The 21,161-nt window shown below is 41.9% G+C and overlaps 2 protein-coding genes across 3 annotated transcripts; both read right to left on the bottom strand.

Annotated features, from left to right (window-relative positions):
- Window positions 1–26: 26 nt before the first annotated feature.
- Window positions 27–3,655, bottom strand: LOC141768822 (uncharacterized). The gene is made up of 3 exons (XM_074637217.1): window positions 3,516–3,655; window positions 2,481–2,563; window positions 27–2,398 (listed from the first exon to the last, which is right to left on the bottom strand). Exons 1-3 carry the CDS (start codon window positions 3,550–3,552, stop codon window positions 1,715–1,717), a joined length of 804 nt encoding a protein of 267 aa, XP_074493318.1. The 5' UTR covers window positions 3,553–3,655; the 3' UTR covers window positions 27–1,714.
- A 2,910-nt stretch (window positions 3,656–6,565) lies between these two features.
- Window positions 6,566–21,047, bottom strand: lrp13 (low-density lipoprotein receptor related-protein 13). Of its 2 annotated transcripts, none has more exons than XM_074637212.1 (21): window positions 20,888–21,047; window positions 20,559–20,714; window positions 19,445–19,660; window positions 19,110–19,331; window positions 17,977–18,192; window positions 17,649–17,878; window positions 16,717–16,846; window positions 15,785–15,975; window positions 15,359–15,545; window positions 14,068–14,280; window positions 13,777–13,960; window positions 13,482–13,683; window positions 13,045–13,209; window positions 11,719–11,919; window positions 9,550–10,099; window positions 9,282–9,401; window positions 7,944–8,051; window positions 7,615–7,848; window positions 7,097–7,481; window positions 6,741–6,849; window positions 6,566–6,641 (listed from the first exon to the last, which is right to left on the bottom strand). In XM_074637212.1, exons 1-21 carry the CDS (start codon window positions 20,943–20,945, stop codon window positions 6,618–6,620), a joined length of 4,101 nt encoding a protein of 1,366 aa, XP_074493313.1. In that variant the 5' UTR covers window positions 20,946–21,047; the 3' UTR covers window positions 6,566–6,617. The 2 variants fall into 2 exon arrangements, with proteins under 2 accessions (XP_074493313.1, XP_074493312.1); XM_074637211.1 differs by having other exon boundaries at window positions 20,879–21,033.
- Window positions 21,048–21,161: the final 114 nt, after the last annotated feature.

Raw genomic sequence — 21,161 nt, 5'->3', positions numbered from 1 at the left:
TGTTGTGCTGTCTCCTGAACCAATCATTGAATTAGAGATAAGAACATTTAATAACATTACATTTTCATTTTTTGCTGCTCATACAAATACATTTGAGGTGTTACTTTTCCACTGTTTGTATAGCAGTCATGTACACTCAGGGCCAGCTTAAAGCAGCAGTAGGCAGTATATATTTGGCATCATTGGGCAAAAATTCCATAACAACCTTTCAGCATATTGTAATTCAAATGTTCTGAGAGATAACTAGACTTCTGCTCCTCCTCATGGCTCTGTTTTCAGACTTTAGAAAATCTAGCCTGTGATGGGCGACTTTGACCAATCACAGGTCATTTCATTGAGAGAGCGTTCCTATTGGCTGTGCTCCGGTCATGTGACCGGAAGTTGGCGTTCCTTCACCAGATTTCACAATGGCGGCAGTGTCACAAACTTTCTCATTTTACAGCTAAACAGTACACTACAAGATGATTCTGAAAACATTTGAGGAGAGAAATAGACATTACAGTAACATAATATTGATTCATATTTGATCAGCGCTGCCTAGTTTGACCGTTTGGTCGGAGCTCGCGAGTGATTGACAGCCAGCTCTCATAGAAAGCAGATGGACAGCAGATCTCAGATCAGCTGTTACTGCTTGTTTTCCTCTGGTCTATGAAATCTTGCAGATGCCGTTAAGAGCACCGGAGGACACAGAGGCACATGATTTTTTTCAGGTTACTTGTTTGATGTACTACTGTCACGATATAGCGATCGTTTTATAAAAATAACTTAAAAAAATAAATAATAATAATTATAATTTGAAAAATATTCCAGTGACAACCGTTAACAAATGAACAAATAAAGAAAGAAATACACTTTTCACCCCGTGTCTCTCTTAATGTAATGAATTGTAACTTTTTCATCTGCCCGGCCGCACTTATTGTAGTGAAACTGACTAAACACTTTTATTTAAAGATTTGGGGATCTCCAAATTCGAATTTCGCTTAGGGCACCAAAAGAACTAGAGCCAGCCCTGTGTACACTAGTACCATTAAAACAAAGATTACCATGATGAAGGAAATGCTAAATGAAAGTAAAGCCAAGTGTAGTCTGGATATTTAGACCTGATATCACAATGATAAAGCATCAAGACACCACTAACTACTGTATACAGTATGTACAGCAATAACATGGACCGAACCAGTAACCTTAAAGGTCCCATATTGTAAAAAGTGAGATTTTCATGTCTTTTATATTATAAAGTAGGTTTAAGTGATATATAAATACTGTTAAACTATCAAAATGCTCAATATATGGAGAAATACACACAGCCTGTATTCAGAAATTGCGCATTTGAAACAAGCCGTTAGGATTTCCGTCCATTCGTGATGTCACAAATATACAATATATAGATCATTACACAGTTTTAAACGTACACATTCTAAATGTGTCCCAGTTTATTTCCTGTTGCAGTGTATGTAAATAACATCAGCTGACAGGAAGTAAACATGCACCCAAACTGTTGCTTAGCAACGCAATTCTGTTGAAATGCACTAAAGCGGAGCGTTTCAGACAGAGGGTAAATACAGGTAAATTCAGGCAGACAGTATGAGGAAAATAAAGTTTTTTTTGAACATTACAGCATGCAAACATATTTTAGCAGAAACACAAAATACAAGTATGAAACTGAAAATGAGCATGATATGGGACCTTTAAGTGGAAACACTTTCTTGTCAGATCACATGCTATCTCCTCTGGGTGGATCCGGCTCAGGGGTCGTGAACTGGAAAGTGAAACAAACAGGAACACCGGTCATGGTGGTTCCGATGGGGACGGGCAGGGCTGGGGCTGTGGAGAATGGTGGAGGTGTTGGCTTGATGACGTGTGGAGGAAAGGGTGGAGTTGTACCCTGGGGGAATCTTTGGTATGTAGTGGTGGTGGTGGTGGTGACTTGTGGTTGATTTATGCCAGCACCACCTATGATTGTACCAGTGTCTGTAAGCGCTGGGTGGAGTGAGACCTCTGCATCTGGTAGGACGTGCACTGTGTCAGTGTTGATTGAGTCCTGAGCCGGATCAGAATCAGGCATGTCCTGAGAAATGTCTATGCCCAGAGCAGTCTGTGAAGGATCATCCGGCATGAGCTGTAAAGCGTCTGTGTCAGTGGAGGTTTGTGGGTCCTCCGTGTCCAGCAGTGCTGAAGTATCGAGGGTGGCTGGAGAAGGCCCTGCGTCTATAGAGGGAAGTAGGGCTGCAGCGCCCGTGGGGTCAGTCTCCTCCATAGCATTAGGCAGGTCTGTCTCTGGGAACGCTGGCTGCAGAGGTTCCTGTGAAAGCCCCACACGAGAGGCCGTCTCCTCTGAAGAATTTGACTCACTGGACTCTGATGACTTGGATGAATCCACGCCGTCACTCAGATAGACCTGTTTTTTTATAACAAGGAATTGTTCTTAATCTCTTTACATTGCTTTATTGTAGTAGTAGGATTATAGTAGTACTACTCACTGGTTTAGACAACGCCACAGTCACCATGAGGACAGCACACAGTGTAGTCCTCAGAACTGCCATTGCTGTCTTTCCTGTATTTGCTGAAACAAATAAGCACTATATTGGTAAATTGGTAAATACGTTGTGCATTTACTCCACTACATGTCAGAGGGAAATATTGTACTTTTAGCTCCACGGCTACAGCTACTTGTTATTTTGCAGATTATTCTTCATACAAAACATTTCAGTGAAAATCTCCCTCTTGTGAAGTCTCGATTAGTCTGGAACTGAGCCTAAAATTGAGTTTAAATTTTCCTGTAGAAAGGTGAAAAGAAAATCTGCCAGTGTGGAAAGAATATTTCATCACCTTTTCAATGCAAATCAATTTGTTTTTTCAGAATTCTATTGTTGCAACCTGTTTTTCGTTTGTGTTTCAAGATACAGACACACATTTGTATAACATTTTTTTTTAAACAAGTTGATTGACATTAAAAACTAGTTAAAATATTCTACCTACACTGCAAGAGAAAGTTTTTAGGACTCGATTATAGACAGAGATGTCTGTCTAAGATTGTGGGTTTTCCATATTGAACTGCCTTTATAAAGTAATTAAAACCAGCTCCACCTCGAGCAGCTACAACAAAAATGCTGCTCACACATGGACGCATCCGTTATAGTTATCTCTATAGATAGATATACATGTATACTGTATAAAACCCTATTCTGCATGCATAATGAATACTTTTACTTTTGATACTTTAAGTACACTTTGTGATAATACCTTTTGTATCTTCGCTCAAATAACGTTTTGAATGCAGGACCTTTACATGTAGGAGAATTTACTAAGTAGGGAATTCCACAAATCAGTTCAATGTAAATGTTTCAATCAAAATAAATAAAATAAAAATAAAAATCTATTAAAGAAATGGAAGTCATTTCTTACAATATACTGTAATTTTGGCACGAGTTACAAAAAGTTATCAACAAAAGTGAAATATTACTCTTTAAGCTGTATTACCTCAGATAATATAGCGTTCCTGTCTGAAGACCTACCTTGATTGTTGAGTATCCTCTTATCACTGAATACCATAGGAACACAGCAGACTAACTCTGAAATGTCCCAACTCTGACAAACGCAAAACAATGAGTGCTCATTCTTCTTAGTCTTGCATTTTATACGGCTGCTGATATGTGTGGGTACAGTAAACCGCTAATTCATCATCTGGTTCATGCCCTTAGCATTATTCACTTCAAGCCTGCCTCATAACAATTCAAACTAAATCATTAAACAGCCCAGACACAGCTAAATTAGAGGGTGCTAGGAATTCTTAAGAGAAATAAATAGGCCAGAAGTGCCTATTCATAAGCAAAGTAAACATGTGCTTTGTGGGTTTGGTGTGAACAATGGGGAGAATCCGGTTTAGACTTTAAATACATGTCATCAGAATCCAGTCTGGCAAAGTATCCACTAATTCCAGAGCTTTTCTTCCTGCAATCAATTAAATCTACCATTTGTCCACAGAAATAAAACAACATACCCTCCTGAATTCACTTCAAACATGCCCCCATATGTACATTTATTCTTATCATTTACAATTACAGCAAGTCAAGACATTTCTTCAGGAATGTGAGCGTCAGAGCTGTGGACCCATTACTTAGAAAGGCCTTACACACCAACACAGGTGTTTCCATTACAGTGGCTGATCAGACCTCTGATTTACGACAGAGTATTAGGGCCACAATGAGGAAAACAAATTTGAGATTTCGAGAATAAAGTCATAATATTACGAGAATAAAGTCTTAATATTACAAGAATAAAGTCATAACTTTACGAGAAAAAAAGTCGAAATTTTACGAGAATAAAGTCATAACTTTACGAGAAAGAATTTGTAATATTACGAGAATAAAGTCGTAACTTTACAAGAGAAAAAGTTTAAATATTACGAGAATAAAGTAGTAAATTTAGGAGAAAAAAAGTCGTAATATTAGGAAAACACATTACCAGCAACCAACAAAACGGGCGGGAGGACATAGCAGCCTGAGCCTGCTTCTGGACGGGTAGCAGCTGTTTGTCTCGGTTTATTTCTTCGGAATAAATGCAGTTTCTTGCACAATCTTTTCAAGGTCCTGATACTGATGATAATGTAGTGCTGATGTGCCAAAAGATGAAGTATTTCCTTATTTGTGAAACCTAAACTAAAGTATAACTTCACAAGATGCTCCACGTTTCTCATTTTCGCACAGGCGGCACGCTGCTCTATTTTCACCCAAAAATAACATGTAAAACGTATGACTTTATTCTAGTAATATTCCGACTTTTTTTCTCGTAAAATTACAACTTTATTCTTGTAATATTAGGACTTTTTTCTTGTAAAGTTACTTTATTCTCGTAATATTACGACTTTTTTCTTGTAAATTTACGACTATATTCTCGTAATTTTACGCCTTTTTTTCTCGTAAAGTTATGACTTTATTCCTCATAAAATTACGACTTTATTCCTGTAATATTACTTTTTTCTTGTAAAATTATGACTATATTCTCGTAATATTACTTCTTTTCTCGTAAATTTATGACTTTATTCTCGTAATTTTACGCCTTTTTTTCTCGTAAAGTTATGACTTTATTCTCGGAAATTACCGACTAAGTTACCGTAGATTATTTTTTTTCCTCAATGTGGCCTTAATACTCTGTCGTACCGCTTGGTGTACTAATAAGAATGATAAATGTGTCATTTGTCCCGCCCTCAAAAATGCAACAGAGTTAATAGGACGGTGAGGGAGATGTCAAGCACAGTTCCGAAACACACACAGTGCTCTAATCAGCTGGAAATAATGAACATCACATGTGAGGGATTACAGTCAGTAAAAGTACTAATATCACAAGCAAAATGTGCTCAAAACTATCAAAAGTAAAAGTACTCACACTCACTTCACCACAGGATTATCGTTATCAATGCATTAACATGTAAGCACCAAATTGTAGTTGGTTTGAGCTTTTAACTATTTTATATGCTGTTGGATAGTTTCATCTATAACAATGCCTCATAATATACATTATGCTTATCACATGTTTTGCATGTAAAATGTTCAGCTGCAAATAAATGTAGTGATGTTAAAAGTGTAGCATGTTAGTAGAAAAGTTGAATAAAATGGTAATCCTGTATCTCAAAGTGAGATTTTCATGTCTTTTATATTATAAAGCAGTATTAAGTGCTATATAAATACTGTTAAACTATCAAAACGCTCAATATACAGAGAAACACACAAAGCCCGTATTCAGAAATTGTGCGTTTGAAACAAGCCGTTAGGATTTCTGTCCATTTGTGATGTCACAAATATACAATATATTGATCATAACAGTTTAAAACAAACATTCTAAATGTGTTCCAGTTTATTTCCTGTTGCAGTGTATGTAAATAACAGCTGACAGGAAGTACCCAAACTGTTGCCTAGCAACGGAATTCCGTTGCAATTCTGTTGAAATTCACTAAAACGGAGCGTTTTTCAGACAAAGGGTAAATACAGGCATATTCAGCAGACAGTATGAGGAAAATAAAGTTGTTTTTTTTTAACATTACGGCATGTAAACATGCTCTAGTAGAAAGACAAAATACAAGTATGAACTTGAAAATGAGTATGATATGGGACCTTTAAGTATATAATATGAAATTTCTGGGGAAGTTTTGGTCACTCAAGGAAAAAGGTGCGTTTTGGATCAAGAACCTCTGAGCATCAACAGCTGTCTTCCATCCTCCAGGTCAAACTGTAGTGCATTTCCTGCATTTGAGGTTTCTCCTCCCAGAGTTGGAGGTTTCTCTTTTGCTTCCTTCAATGCCAGATCCCCATTGTTCTTTGTAAGTCATCCTGAAGTTGCCAAGAGGTTCAGCAATGAGGATGACAAAGGAGAACCCACCATGTGGTCACCAGCCTCCGTTACCCGCTGACCTCCTGCCACTACCCACCATCTAACATGAAGATGCTCTTTTGATCAGTGTGAACAATGTTCAAGTCAGTGCCATAACTATCTATTACAATCTGTCAAAAGTTCAACATTGGTGGTCTAACCGACAGTAAACAATGCTGAAATAACTTCACAGGAAACGTTGGAAAATGCAAACCGTTTATTTAAAAACTTTGCTTGCCCGTGAATCAACCTCAGTCCACAGAAGATACCGCTTCCTGCAAAGAAACAAAGAAAGAAAAGTCAGACTGCCATCCCACTAGCACAGCGTCATAAATTGGGAACCTGCTAGTTTATGGAGTTGTTGGGAGGTCCACCTCTGGTTTGTCTGTGTCTGCTGGGGCAGTTTGTGCACTGGGGCTGGTCTCCGCTTTGTTCTCCAGGTCAGTCATGCTGGTTTCCTTCACTGCTGCTAGGCTCGCTCTCCTGCAGAAGGAAATACAAAAGTGTAGTACTGTGCAGGCTGTACTGTGTCGCGTAAGTGACAATTCTCTCTGACCAATCAGCGATCTGCAGAGGTCTGTTTGCGGTTCTAGTATCGGCTCAGCTCGCTATGAACCTCGACCAAGGTGGTACCAAAGAAGTACAGAGTATCCACAACTTTTGCTAAATGAAATCTACATGTTTAATGCTGTGACGGGAAGGTTTTTCTTAATTAGTAAATCAGACAAACCTTGTGTTGGCACTCTTCTTCCGCTTAACCACCACCGCCATCACAGCAATGACCACCACTCCAGCACAGAGCCCCGCGCCGCCGTAGACAAGGGGACCCCGCATGGTCTTCAGGAGATGGTCTTGACAGGAGTCGCCGCTGTAGACCAGTGAACACACACACGCAGTGTCTCCGTTGGTCTCCTCACAGCGTCCGTTGCCACTGCAGCGACTCTGGCTGCACTGCTGGGCGTTCAGGTTCCTGAGCAGACCGTTCACATTCGGGGTGGTGTTCGGGCCGGTGGCATCAGAAAGAGGAGTTCGAGGGGACGGAGGAGGAGGAGTGGAGCTGTGGGGCTGGGTGGGAGCAGGGACCTTGGATCCTGACCACTGCTTCAGACTGACACCTAAGAAAAGATGACAGTTCAGCCAAAACCTCATGTCGTTTTAGACTAAGAGGACATTACATCCATTTTCCAGGTTTTATTGCTTTTATAAAAAAAAAAAAAAAGTTAAAAAAAAGGAGGTATTAAGACTCACAGTTCTCATCCGAGTGGTCAGAGCAGTCAACATGGCCGTTACAGAACTTCTCAACAGGCTGGCATGAGAGTTGATCCAGACAGGGCCTGCTGCCATTGGGGCAGCGCTGCTCCTGGCTGCAGTGGGTGGCATTCACAAGGATGTGGTCATGGGCACACTTGCATGTCCGACCTCCTGGAGTGGCGAGGCATAAGTGCTGGCAGTTGCCGTTGTTTTCGGTGCACTGGTTTGAACCTGTGAAAAATAAATCAGTAGATTATCAATCAACTGACATCTACAATTTCAGCACACTGGCATTTGAACAGTTCTGGAGTGTGGTTCTTACATACCAGTCTGACTGGACTTGCCGAACGCCTTTAAGCTGACCACTTCTGTGCCGACCTCAAACCACAACGTGTTTTGCTGCTGCTCGTCTCTGTACCACAGCCTGGTCTTGTCTGAAGGAAAGGGCCAACACAACAGCTACATTAGAAAGCTAAGGAAACAATTGTAAGATGTTTGACCATCCAGTGAGATAGAATGTCGTTACTAAAGGTCAAGCTATGAGTTGCCAGTTGCAAATTTGTGGAGACCATTTTGTCACACAGGAATTATGAATGTCTTGAGCTACTGATGAATAGAAACAAGACTCGGCCAGAGCCGAGTATATGGCTGGACCGTATATGGTCCGTTTGTGAATTTGTGGATACACGAATAGTCAGTGGTAATGTCCATCCATCCATCCATCTGCAACCGCTTATCCCGTTAGGGGTCGCGGGGGGGCTGGAGCCGATCCCAGCCGACATTGGGCGAAGGCAGGGTACACCCTGGACAGGTCGCCAGTCCATCGCAGGGCTGACACATAGAGACAGACAACCATTCACGCTCACACCTACGGGCAATTTAGAGTCCACAATTAACCTAACCTGCATGTCTTTGGACTGTGGGAGGAAACCGGAGTACCCGGAGAAAACCCACGCTAACACGGGGAGAACATGCAAACTCCACACAGAAGGGTCCCAAGCCGGATTTGAACCTGCAACCCTCTAGCTGTGAGGCGCCAGTGCTAACCACTGCACCACCGTGCAGCCAGTGGTAATGTCTATAATGTTAAATTCAGGTACGGCGAGGACACGCTGCTCCACTCAACTGGCCATTCAAGCGTTGACATACCCCATCGTGGAATGCTTCCAACTGGTCCCTGGTTTTCTGCTTACCCTTTCAAACAGGAAACAACATGGCGGCCTGCTCATAAACTTTCTGTTATTCCATCTAAACAATCCACCGAAATCTACTTCTGAAAACATTTTAACAGAAATAGGCGATGATGCCACTGCTGAATCTCATTTAATTTTAGAACTAGATCGCCTAGTTTCTCAGCTTGGTCCAAGTTCAGTAAGCCGGACACGTCGCGCTGGACGGGCTCATTTGCATAAAGGACTGTTCCCCGCCTTTTCATTTTGGAAGAGCAACGGCCAATGAAGAAACTCCAACACTCGGCCCAACCAATCATGTAACTTCATCACTTTTGCGTTTGTAGGGCAGGCCCTCTGCAGTCCAGCCATAAATATGCAGGAAAGAATCAATATATAAGATAAAGTTATGTCGAACAACCACCTCCTGGTAGTTTGGTACACACAACTTGGCATAAGGTGTCATTTCATTTAGTACATACTATGAGCCATTACCACTGACAGTCATCCAGAGCAGTGTGTCATCACTCAGAGCCACTGCAGCCAGGCCATCGCCGGCCTTCAGCTCTCTGTATCCAGATCCATCCAGCTGGACCGAGCCGATGGTCCCTAAACCTGCAAGAATCCAAGCCATGTTATTACTTTTCTGTACGACAAATTACAGCTTTATTCCACGTCAGTTTTGACTTTCAAGGCATGAAAACATCTTAAAACTCCCCAACTATACCAAAAATGTGTAAGTAATACTTAAAATAAAGCATACCTGTGTCAGCCCAGTAAATTGTATCCCCATTACTGGAGAAGACCAGAGATGTAGGCTGGACAGCATCCTTCCACACCACACTCCGCCCAGCACCGTCCATGCTGGCACACTCTATAGTAGCCACGGTGTCTGTACCCTGCAGGCCCAGGTTGGTGAAACAGACTCTTCCACTGGTAGGGTGGAGGGCGATGGACTCCACTCTACCAATACCTTCCTTTATGAGGACAGCAGTGTGTGCACCGGTGGTGGAGGTGACCTGCAGGCGCGGCTGTTTGTTGCTGCTCCAGTAGACGTCGAGTGTGACCCAGTCCAGGGCCATGGCGGTGATGGTGTTGCTCAGGAGTTTGAGAAGCTGGCCCTGAGAGGACAAGTCAGAGTCCTTGAGTTTGAAGGAGCTGAGGGAAGTTGTGCCGTCGTCCGTCAAGAACAGGGTGTGCTCGCGTAGGCTATAGTCCATGATGGCTGCCTCGTTGACGCTGGGCACCTGCAGGGCCAGGTGTTCAGGCCAGCCCTTCAGCTCTGCTGCTGTGTGTCGCGACTGCAAGTAGATCTATGAGAGTATGGATATGAGAGTGGTAATAAATGTCCAACTATTCCTTTAAAGTAGATTCTCTTAAAGTTGCAGTCGGTAACTTTGAGCAAATATGATAAAAAAAAAAAAAAAAAAAAAAGTATAAAGCGGTCACTATACATGAGACAGAATCTGAAAAAACAAAACCATGTTCCTCTGTGTCCTCCTGTGCTCCTAATGGCATTTGCAAGATTCCACTGCGCCCGATGGAAAAACAACCCATCAGAGCTGACCAGTGTGTCTACAGCAGCTTTCAATCACTGCTTGCAAAACTTGAACTCCGATCAAACTGTCAAACTAGGCAGTGCTGATATGAATCAAATATCAAGCTGTAAAAGAAGAAAGTTTGCTCCGGCTGGTGGGCGGTGCTTGTTTTTTTTCGACTTTGTTTCAACATGGCTGCTGGGTCACACTCTTTATCATTTAACAGCTAAACAGTACACTACAAGATGTTTCTAAAAACATTTGAGGCGAGAAATAGTCATTATAGTAACAGAATCTTGATACATATTTGATCAGCGCTGCCTAGTTTACCGGAGTTCAAGTTTTGCGAGCAGTGATTGACAGCTGCTGTAGACACTGGTCAGCTCTGATGGATTGTTTTCCATCGGGCGCTGTGAGTACAGGAGAACACAGAGGAACATGATTTTTTTCCCACAGATTATCTGTCTCATGTACTACTGTCAGGATATAGTGACAGTTTTATAAAAATAAGTTTATCAGATTTGCTCAAAGTTACCGACTGCAGCTTTAAAGCGGCAGTAGGCAGAATGTTTTTGGCATCATTGGGCAAAGATTCCTTGGTAACCTTTCAGCATATTTTAATTCAAGTGTTCTGAGAGATAACTAGACCTCTGCTCCTCCTCATGGCTCTGTTTTCAGGCTTTAGAAAAATCTAGCCAGTGACAGCAGACTTTGGCCAATCACAGGTCATTTCAGAGAGAGAGCGTTCCTATTGGCTGTTCATTCAACGGAGGCAGCTGTCAATCACTCGCAAACTCCTTTCAAACGGTCAAACTAGGCAGCGCTGATTAAATATTAATTAATATTGTTACTGTAATGCCCATTTCCCACATAAAATGTTTTCAGAAACATCTTGTAGTGTACTGTTTAGCTTTAAAATGAGAATGTTTGCTCCAGCTGGTGGGCGGTGCTTGGTATTTCATCAACTGATCCCAACATGGCGGCCGGGACACAAACTTTCTCATTTCACAGCTAAACAGTACACTACAAGATGTTTGAGGAGAGAAATAGGCATTACAGTAACAGAATATTGATTCATATTTGGTCAGCGCTGCCTAGTTTGATCAGTTTGAGTTGAGTGACAGTTTGCGAGTGATTGACAGCTGCTCAGGGACGGCAAGACTCCAGATCAGCGCCGATTGGTTGTTTTCCTCCGCTCTGTGAAATCTTGCAGATGCCGTTAGGAGCACCAGAGGACACGTGATTTTTTTCATATTACCCGTCTCATGCATTGCTGTCAGGATATAGTGACCGTATTATATAAATATTTTTTTTAAACATACTTGCTCCAATTGTACCCACTGCAGCTTTAAAGAAAATTACACTAAGTGTAATTATGCATCATAGAAAAAAACCTGGGTGACGGTGGAGGGAGACAGCATCAGCAGGAACGCTGAATTGACCAGGCTGGAGCAGGTCAGGCCATCCGCAGACAGTAAAAGGCCAGCGGGACACTTGCACACAGCCTTGGGTCCCGGGGCCAACACACACATGTGGGAACAGTCCATCTTTTCACAGGGGCTCTCAATACCCACCTGGAGCAATGGGTGGATGACCTGCAAACCAGGCAGGGAACAGGAAAAGTGTTTTAAAAATGCATTTTTGCACCTTAGAATCCATGCTGATAAACAACTGAAATATTACATTATTTACATCTCGCACATTATTTCATTTAAAACACCAGTTCTGCAATTTTTCCATGAGCGACCCCAGGATTTTTATAATTTCCCAAAACTGTGCCAAAATAGGTTCATATCTTCACAAGTGGAAAGCTTCATGCAATGTCACTGCTGTGCGTGGGGCAATATGGCAAGCATCTGTGAGCACTTCACAAACAAGAAATTATCCAAATTAAGTTAGAGTTTCTCCATCATACAATACCAGCCACATTTCCACCTTTTCCTAAACATCCTTAAGGGATAGTTTGGGTGTTTTGAAGTGGGGTTGTATGAGGTACTTATCCATAGTCAGTGTATTATCTACAGTAGATGACGGTCGGCACACCCCCAGTTGGAGAAGCAGACAGGAGTTACTGCAGGGAACCATACCAAGACACTACTGTGGCTGGCAGCAAAACGTGTTTTAGCCACCTAAAAGAAACGCTCACCTAAAATAATAAATAAATCAGTATCAGTTTAAGTGTACGCTATATTTAGAATATTTTCGCAGGTTTACCTTGCAGTGAGACAGCTATACATTCTATGTTTCTGACGGGGAACTGAAGCGGTTATCTATGCTCTCGCCAAAGCAACCAGACTCCATTGGAAAAAAAAAAAATGTTTTTAACAATTTTACCTCGAAGAACACGGGACATGCTGGTCTACCGATGCCTCGGTTAGTTCATTTGTGTTATTGTGTGACTTTGGTTAGTTCGAATTGGTGGATACAACGGCTTCAGTTCCCCATCCGAAAGGGCTGTCTGAAGGCAAGGTAAAAATGAAAATATTCTAAAGCGTACACTTAAAAACTGATATTTTTTTTTTAGGTGAGCCTTTCTGCTGGGCCCCGTCCACAGCAGTACATTGCTTTGGTTCTGTGCTGTAACTCCCGTCTGCTTCTCCAGCTGGGGATGTGGCGACTGCCATCTACTGTAGGTAATACACTGACTGTGGATAAGTACCTCATACAACCCCACTTCAAAACACCCAAACTATCCCTTTAATTCTTAACATTTTACTCACCTTCACACCAAAAGGTTGTCTGGGTCTTTTAAGGAGAACTTGGTGGTTTTTGCCAGAGATTTTATGAGCAGCCATCACCACTCGCTTCTTGGCATCAGACCAGTAGAGCATGTCATTGAACACCGCCAGGGAGAATGGGTTGGTGGTCTCTTTCATCTGTAGAAGCTGAAAATGACATTATTGAAGCACGTGACTTCAGAGTCTATGCTGGGGCCATTTTGGAAGAAAAAAAAAACTCCCATGAAGTGCCACTTGTGGGGTACTTATAGTTATGAGGGCAGGATGACCTTTTGCTGGATTTAGTGTTGCATTAGTGTTTAAATTGATTTTCAAGAGCCTGCAACAAGCTTTGGGATGGTTGCATCCAAAAACTGAAAGGAAAAAAATCATTTCAAAGATTAAACCAGACAACATCCCCCCCTTCCACATTGGTTTACCCGAATGTCCTCTCCATCTAGTGTTGCAGACCCAATCAACCTCAGCCTTTCATCCGTCCAGTAGACTCTGTCAGAGATGGCGTCCACGGCCACACCGCCCGGCCAGCCCAGACTGGAGTTCACCACTGCCTTCCTCTCTGACCCGTCCATACCAGCACGCTCTATCTTGACTACATTACCGATCTCTGTCCAGAACATCAACCTGGTAGAAAAATATTTTTTTTTAAAAAGATGGTCTTCAAGGTTTTTACAAACATTGTAGAATAGTTTGGAGGTAAAATAAAGTCATGCTGACCCTTTTTGTGGCAGCAGTGCCAGAGAGCGAGGCTGATCCAGGTCTTCATCCAGGATGACGCTGTGGTCCAATGACTTCACGGTGGCTTTGGCCAGTCTGATGGCAACAATCTGACTGTTCACTCCGTCGATCCAGTACAGGTTCCTCCCGAGCCAGTCCACGGCCACAGAATCAGCCCGGACACCTGTGGAAACAAAATGGTGTCGCATGTCATGAGGAGGTATCCTTATACCTATTACTCTGCATCAATGTCACCTACAACATGCCAACCACATCTTGTGTTGCACCAACCTTTAACCACAGTTCCTGTGGTCTTCTGGTCCAGCGAGGACCACCTTATGCTGTTGGTGTCCAGACTGACCCAAAAGACCCTCTGCTCCATCCAGTCGTAGTCCAGGGAGAGGATGGCCTTCTTGGCAGAGGAGGACAACACGTCTAGGCTGCCACTGCGCAGGCCGAACATGAAGAGGTCTGTTTGGACCGACGTCAACAGGAAGGGTTCACCTGAGGGGGGGGAGAGAAGGATCATCGTTATGGTGCCAATATTTATTCACTCAGAGGCCATCCTTACCATGATAAGGCTACTCTGAGGCGTTAGGCGTTCCGTTAGGAGCAACGGAAGTCAGACGGCGGCTGGCGGTACCACGGTTTTGCACTCTGCGGCTCACGTTACCGCAGTTTCACAGGTGTGTCGGAGAACTACTGTGGCCTTCAGGTAACGTAAAAACGTGAAAGGGTCTCACTAGAGCCAGTGTTTGGTTTGTCCGTTCTGGGCTACAGTAGAAACATGGCGGTGCAACATGGCGGACTCCATTAAGAGGACCCGCTACCTATGTAGATATGAAGGGCTCATTCTAAGCTAACAAAAACACAATGATTCTTAGTTTCAGGTGATTATACACTAATGAAAACAGTTATGAATATTATACTCCATTTCTGCGAATAGATCCCTTGACATGGTTCCTTTAAAAGATTTGTTTCTCTTTTCCAAAAATGTCGATCAAAGTATTTGCTTTCTTGGTAAAAGAGAAGATTGATACCACTTCTCATATTAAATATGAAGCTACAACTAGAAGACTGTTAGTCTAGCTGGAATAAAGACTTGAAATGGGGCTAGCCAGGCTCTGTCCTACAGGACTCAAGAAATAGTCTGGCACATAAACGGCAATGTGACAATTTCATATTTTAGATATACTAATTTGTGAGCTTTAGAGGTGCTGGTAGGTGGATTTTCTTTATGCTAAGCTAAGCTTCTCCTGGCTGTGGCTTCATATTTAGAGACATAAGTGGTATCGATCTCAAAGAACGTATATTGCCAAGAAGTGAAAGTACATTTTTCGTTCCTTTGCAGCATCAGCGCCCAGCAGCAGTGCTATGCTTCCGCCATTTTGGACAGAAAGTGACTACCGGACGCCAGTAAAACATCCGCCTACAGTGCCGTACAAAAGTAAAACTAAATAATTTTTCTATTGTCATATTCAAAATGGCCTATGTTGAACAATATATTATAAATATAATAAGCATTTTCAGTCCAAAATGGCGGCAACAGCAGTAAAGGATACAGTCTACCAAAGGGCATTACCTGTGATCTTGCAGTGGTGTCCACCTGGCTCCTTGATGTAGCCTGGGTTACAGTCACATCGGTATGAGCCTTCAGTGTTAATGCACCACTGACTGCATACACCTGGGCTCCGGCCTTCACACTCATCAATATCAGCACAGGTCAGCCCGTCCTCCATGAGCCTGAACCCTGCTGCACAGAGACAACGCTACGCAGCAAGAACCAAGTATTAGTCACATTTACATTACACACTTATCAGAAGGTACGCCATCATGCAGTCATGATACGGACACTTTTACTTTATAAAAAGAATGCTTGTTTATCCAGAATGGTCTTTCAGAAGCTTCACGCTGTACTGCTACAGTCACAATTCACTTTCTACTGCATTTCTGTCTTTATTTTTTTTCTATGTTAAGCCCACAGTTGGGTACACAGCAGGGTCCTCACCGTCCCCTGTGGCGTGCTGTAGCAGCTCTGGGAGCAGCGGCTGTTGTCTTCCTCTGCACAGTTTATCTGGCAGCTGCCTCCCTCGTCTGAGCCGTCGGCGCAGTTGGTGATGCCGTTACACACCAGGGCTGGATTCAGGCACTCCTGGCTGCCACACTGGAACTGGTGAGGGAGGCATGTCAGCACCCCACCTGGTACGTACGCACACACATACATACACACACACACACAAACATTTTCATGTTTAGTTCAGAATTTTACAGTTATTTAGCCACATTTTGAAATAAGGAAAATCCTGAATGGTGATGTTTACTGAAAGTTAACAAACCAACGAAAACAGTTAAAGACAAAATATTTAGTCATGATTAATCGCATGATTGTCTATAGTTAATTGCGATTAATCATATTTTTTTATCTGTCAAACTGTACCTCAAAGGGAGATTTGTCAAGTATTTAATACTCTTATCAAAATAGGAGCTATGTATATATTTATTACAGGAAATCAGACTTGTGGGTACCCATAGAACCCATTTTCATTCACATACATTGAGGTCAAAGGTCAAGGGACCCCTTTGAAAAGGGCCATGACAGTTTTTTCCTCGCCAAAATTAAGTGCAAGTTTGGAGCGTTAGTCAGCCTTCGCTACAAGCCTGTATGACATGAACCAATGGATCCCTTAGGTTTTCTAGTTTCATATGCTGCCAGTATCTTCACTTCACTAGTGTTAAAACTGAGCCCGCTACAACCTTAAAATTGCAAGTTGCGTTAATGTGTTAAAGAAATTGGTGCTGTTAAAAATAATTTGCGTTAACGTGTTAACCTTGTCCTCATTCCACTTCAAACCCAGCATTGTTTAATTTCTTTTCACCAATGGCTAAACAACTCCACCCCACCCCCCCACCCCCCATGTTATATAATGTATAACTACTCACATTCAGTCTCGTCACTGCCATCGTCACAGTCCTTCATGCCGTCACACCTCCAGGCTGTAGGGATACACTTGGTCTTGGATTTACACGACCACTGGAATTTACCACAGATCAGAGGAGCCACGGGACAATCCTAAAGGAGGAACCGAGGGATTATTTTACTGTCGTCTAAACTGGTACTTCACAATTCAACTTTTGATTTGAAGGTTGAGACAGGGAGGCCGCATTAAATTGGAGGGAAGATGAGGGAAAAATGCTAAAATTATAGATATATATCATATGTGTGTGTGTATATATATATATAGAAAAAATAAAGAAATCATAAAATATAACATATCGGAATCTTATTAGTCATGCCCCTCTTTCTAAAACATAATTCATCATGTCATAAGCTGTCAGTGTTTGAAATACAGATGTTATTATTGCATTAATTAATATAAGTAAGGAAATATATTCAGAAGATTAAGTAATTTATCTATCTATCTATTTATTTTACATTTTCCATAGTATTATCAATGGGTTTTTAAAGATATCTTTCAAAAGGGGGGGGCCCGGCCATAAGCTAATGCTATTTGGGGGGTATTGGCATGGAAAAGTTCGGGAACCCCTGGTTTAGACCATTAGAGTTACGGCTGTAAACCACTATTTCATCAAGCCTTTGCCCAACTGAAGTGTGCTTAACACACAGAAACCCTGCCAGCTCCATGAGCACTGATCTGACCCTGACCTTTGACCTTCATGCGGCAGAGGGGTATGAGAAGAATCCTTTGAGATGAACAAAATCCCTTTTCAGTGTTGATTTCGGCTCTTGTTTCATCCCTTATTTTCCACATACATTAAACAAGTAAGTATGGTCCTAAAAATGTGGTCCAACACTGTCTACTTTTATGTCTGCTTTTGCCCAACAAACTTGTGGCGTTGCCTTAAATATCTACCTTCTCATCTGTGCCATCTTTGCAGTCCAGATCTCCGTCACAGATCCACTCCTGCACCAGACACTCCTTGCTCTGGGGGCAGCGGTGCTTGGTGGTGCAGACCGGTGCGTCGGTGCAGCTCTCCTCATCTGAGCGGTCCCAGCAGTCTGGGTGACCATCGCAGAGCATTGTGACCGACACACACTGGCCACTGGTACACTTGAACTCAGTGGCACTGCAGCCCTCATCAGCTGTGGGGTCGGGGGGGGGGGGCAAAGATACCATCACAAAGGTGTCCTGTACAAGCAGAGCTGATTAATACAGTGAATATTGTGCAATGACAACGTACCACAGTTTGCCTCGTCGCTGCCGTCCAAACAGTCCCTCTCCCCATCACAGAGGAAGCTGCTGGGAATGCAGCGGCTCTTGTCATCACACTGGTGAGCGCAGCCCTCCATCTTCTTGGCGCATTCCAGTTCGTCCGAGCGGTCCTGACACTGAGGCACACCGTCACACACCTGGCTCTGCTCGATGCACTTCTTTCCATGCGCGCACTGGAACTGGTCTGCAGAGGACACAGTGGCACAATCAGGATGCTGGCAGGACTGGGGTTATGATTGGCCTTCAAATTGTGTAGTGTGTTCCCAGCTTTAAAGGATTAACTTGATTATACATAATGCCATTTGCTTACGTTCACTACCCATGAATGATTTGCAATTATGTACTTCTTTGCAGTGACAATCCAATGTCACTTCAGACCGATGTATTTAGACTACATTCAGTTCAATACGGCTACCAATGCTCCTCAATTAATGTCAGTACATAGTGTGAAGCTAAATTGCTGACCGTCTCTATGGAGGACGGAACCTTGCCAATAAATAACTCGATAGATAAATTTCATTAAATATAGCATAAATATTAAAAATAAAAGTAGCCATTAATTAGTTGATTTCTGTTTTAATTTGCTTCTTTATTTACTCATCTTTGTATTAATTCCGTTATTTATTTACTCTTGTTTAATTTTCCCTTTTATTTATTTATGCATTTACTTTTTCATTTTATTTATTTTCTAATTATTTTTTTAAATAAATGCAAAAATAAATACATGAATAAATAAAAAGGGAAATTAAACAGAAATGTAAATAAATAAGGGAATTAATACAAAGATAAATAAAACAAATTTAAACAAATATCAATTTATGTTTGTGGCTACATTTATTGTTAATATTATTTGTTACATTTAAGGATATATTTATTAACCGAGTCATTTATTTATCTATTCTTTTTTTGTAAAGGTGTGCAAATTTTGGCAGGTTCCATTCTCCACATGTCTCTGCACCAACATCCTGTACATTTAATGCATTTGGAAGAAAAGGTATTTGATTTTTTATGATGAATATTAACACTACCCACTAGAGGGCAGTAAATATTTTGAACCCACATACGGGAGATCGCACCCACAAAAACCAACCACTAGATTACCTATTTCACATGCTAATGAGCATTCTTCCTCATCTGACCCATCTCCACAGTCTGCTTCTCCATCACAGACGTGGTTGTAGAGGACACACTCTGCGTTGTCCTTGCAGCGTTTAGAGCCCAAAGAACACTTGATGGGTGCGGGTGGGCCCTCGGAGGCAGCAGACACAGAGGTTGTATTACTGGCCCCTTCCTCCTTTTCATGCCCGTCTTCCTCTTGGTCCCCTGATGCAGATGCCAAATAAAAATGGGTAAACATTACGATGCTGCAAGTGTGAAATGTGGATGCAATCATCTCCTGTGGGAGAGCTGTATATTCTCAAACCATTTCAACCTACCACAGTTGGCTTCATCTGTGGCATCTAAACAGTCTTTCTCTCCATCACAGAGGAAGTTTGCAGGTATGCAGCGGCTGTTATTGTCACAGTGGTGAGCACAGCCCTCAGTTTGCGTCGTACACGGCATTTCATCAGAGCGGTCCTGACACTGAGGTACACCGTCACACACCTGGTTCTTGTCTATACACTTTTTCCCATGAGCACACTGGAACTGAGCTGTTGGGATGCAGACATTTGACATGAAGAGACAAGTTATGGTTTTGACCGAAACAAAGTTTACAATTTTTGCTTGCATTAAAATGACTCGTATTTAATTGGATGTCCTATAGCATATTGAAACCGACTTAATGACATAATATGACATTACCCTGCCAGTTTATTAGGTACACCTAGCGAAAAAACTAACAATTGTGCAGTAAATCCTGTCTTCATGAAGGTCTTAATGTTCAGTTTTTGTTTAAATTGTTTTAGAGAGGTGTTGATTCAACAGTATGATCAGTTTGGAGGCTGCAGTTTGTGGTGCTGTTGAACTGTGTTGCTTAACACAGAGAGCCTACCCTCAATGATATCACAAAAACTGAACATTAAAAGTGAAGGTAAGATTTACTGCAGGGCTGTTGTGCAAGACTGCCTTAGCTTTAGCCTGGTGTACCTAATAAACTTTTTAATCTGACAGGATTTAACTTTTTACAGGAGCGGGTACTTTACAACTCTACTGTTTCCTCTGAAATTTCCGCTTTATGAATTAACACAAATCTTTCAGTTGGTTTGATGACATTCATTCACCCTTGAGGATGGAGTTGTTTTTTTTTACCCATAAATCATCAACCATTTTCTAGGTTCTTAAATATGAAAAATCCCAAGAATACACATCAAATTTTGATTAAAATCACATTAATTTGCTTATTTTGTTAAGGTCTGTTTTAATCAATACCATACAAGACATGTATTTGATTTATTATGCCAAAAAAAATTCAAATCCAGTCTAATCTAATCTGACTCTGACCGACTCTTTTCAGTGATAGTCATACATTTAAGTTATTCACAGAACTGTATGCGATATGCAGCAAACCTCAGACAGTAATGGCAAGCAGTAGGACTTTCAGTCCAGTACCTTCATTGCATCCTGATGCACAGCCCTCTTCATCTGAACCATCCTTGCAGTCAGGCTCTCCATCACACACATGGCTGTAGAGGACACACTCGGAAACATCCTTGCACAGTTTAGAGCTCAGGCCACACTTCACAGGACTGCTTTCAGCTGAAACAACTGTTTGGATCACAAAAATGTCACTCACTGCTACAGTTGAAATAATGGCTGATAATAATGGCACTCTGCGTCTGAACTGAGAAACATCACTCTGAGTAAACTGTAACGTGTAAAGTCTTATCCGGATACTTTTGTAGATAGTGTAAAAGCTATTTTTGGCCCACCTGGCTCACCTTGCAAGGGCCCTGACAACTGCAATAAGACTGCACAAAGAAACAAACATCCACCCATCGCCACAGACAAATTAAAACGGACCTAAGGCTGCCAAGTGCTGAAGGGTCGCATTTTATAATGGTACCAGGTGATGCCAATACAACCTAATGAAACACCTGAGTGAGGGGAGGAGCTATTGATTCCTGCCCTATGATCCTGAGAGAGGTTATTATATCATACAGAAACGGAAGTACAAACATTACAAACATTTCTAATAAGAAATAGCTAAAACTG

This window comes from Sebastes fasciatus, chromosome 6 (genome assembly GCF_043250625.1).
Source record: "Sebastes fasciatus isolate fSebFas1 chromosome 6, fSebFas1.pri, whole genome shotgun sequence".
In the NCBI taxonomy this organism is placed as follows: Eukaryota; Metazoa; Chordata; class Actinopteri; order Perciformes; family Sebastidae; genus Sebastes; species Sebastes fasciatus.
Note: the sequence above shows the minus strand (reverse complement) of the source record. Positions and strands in the feature narration are given on the sequence as shown.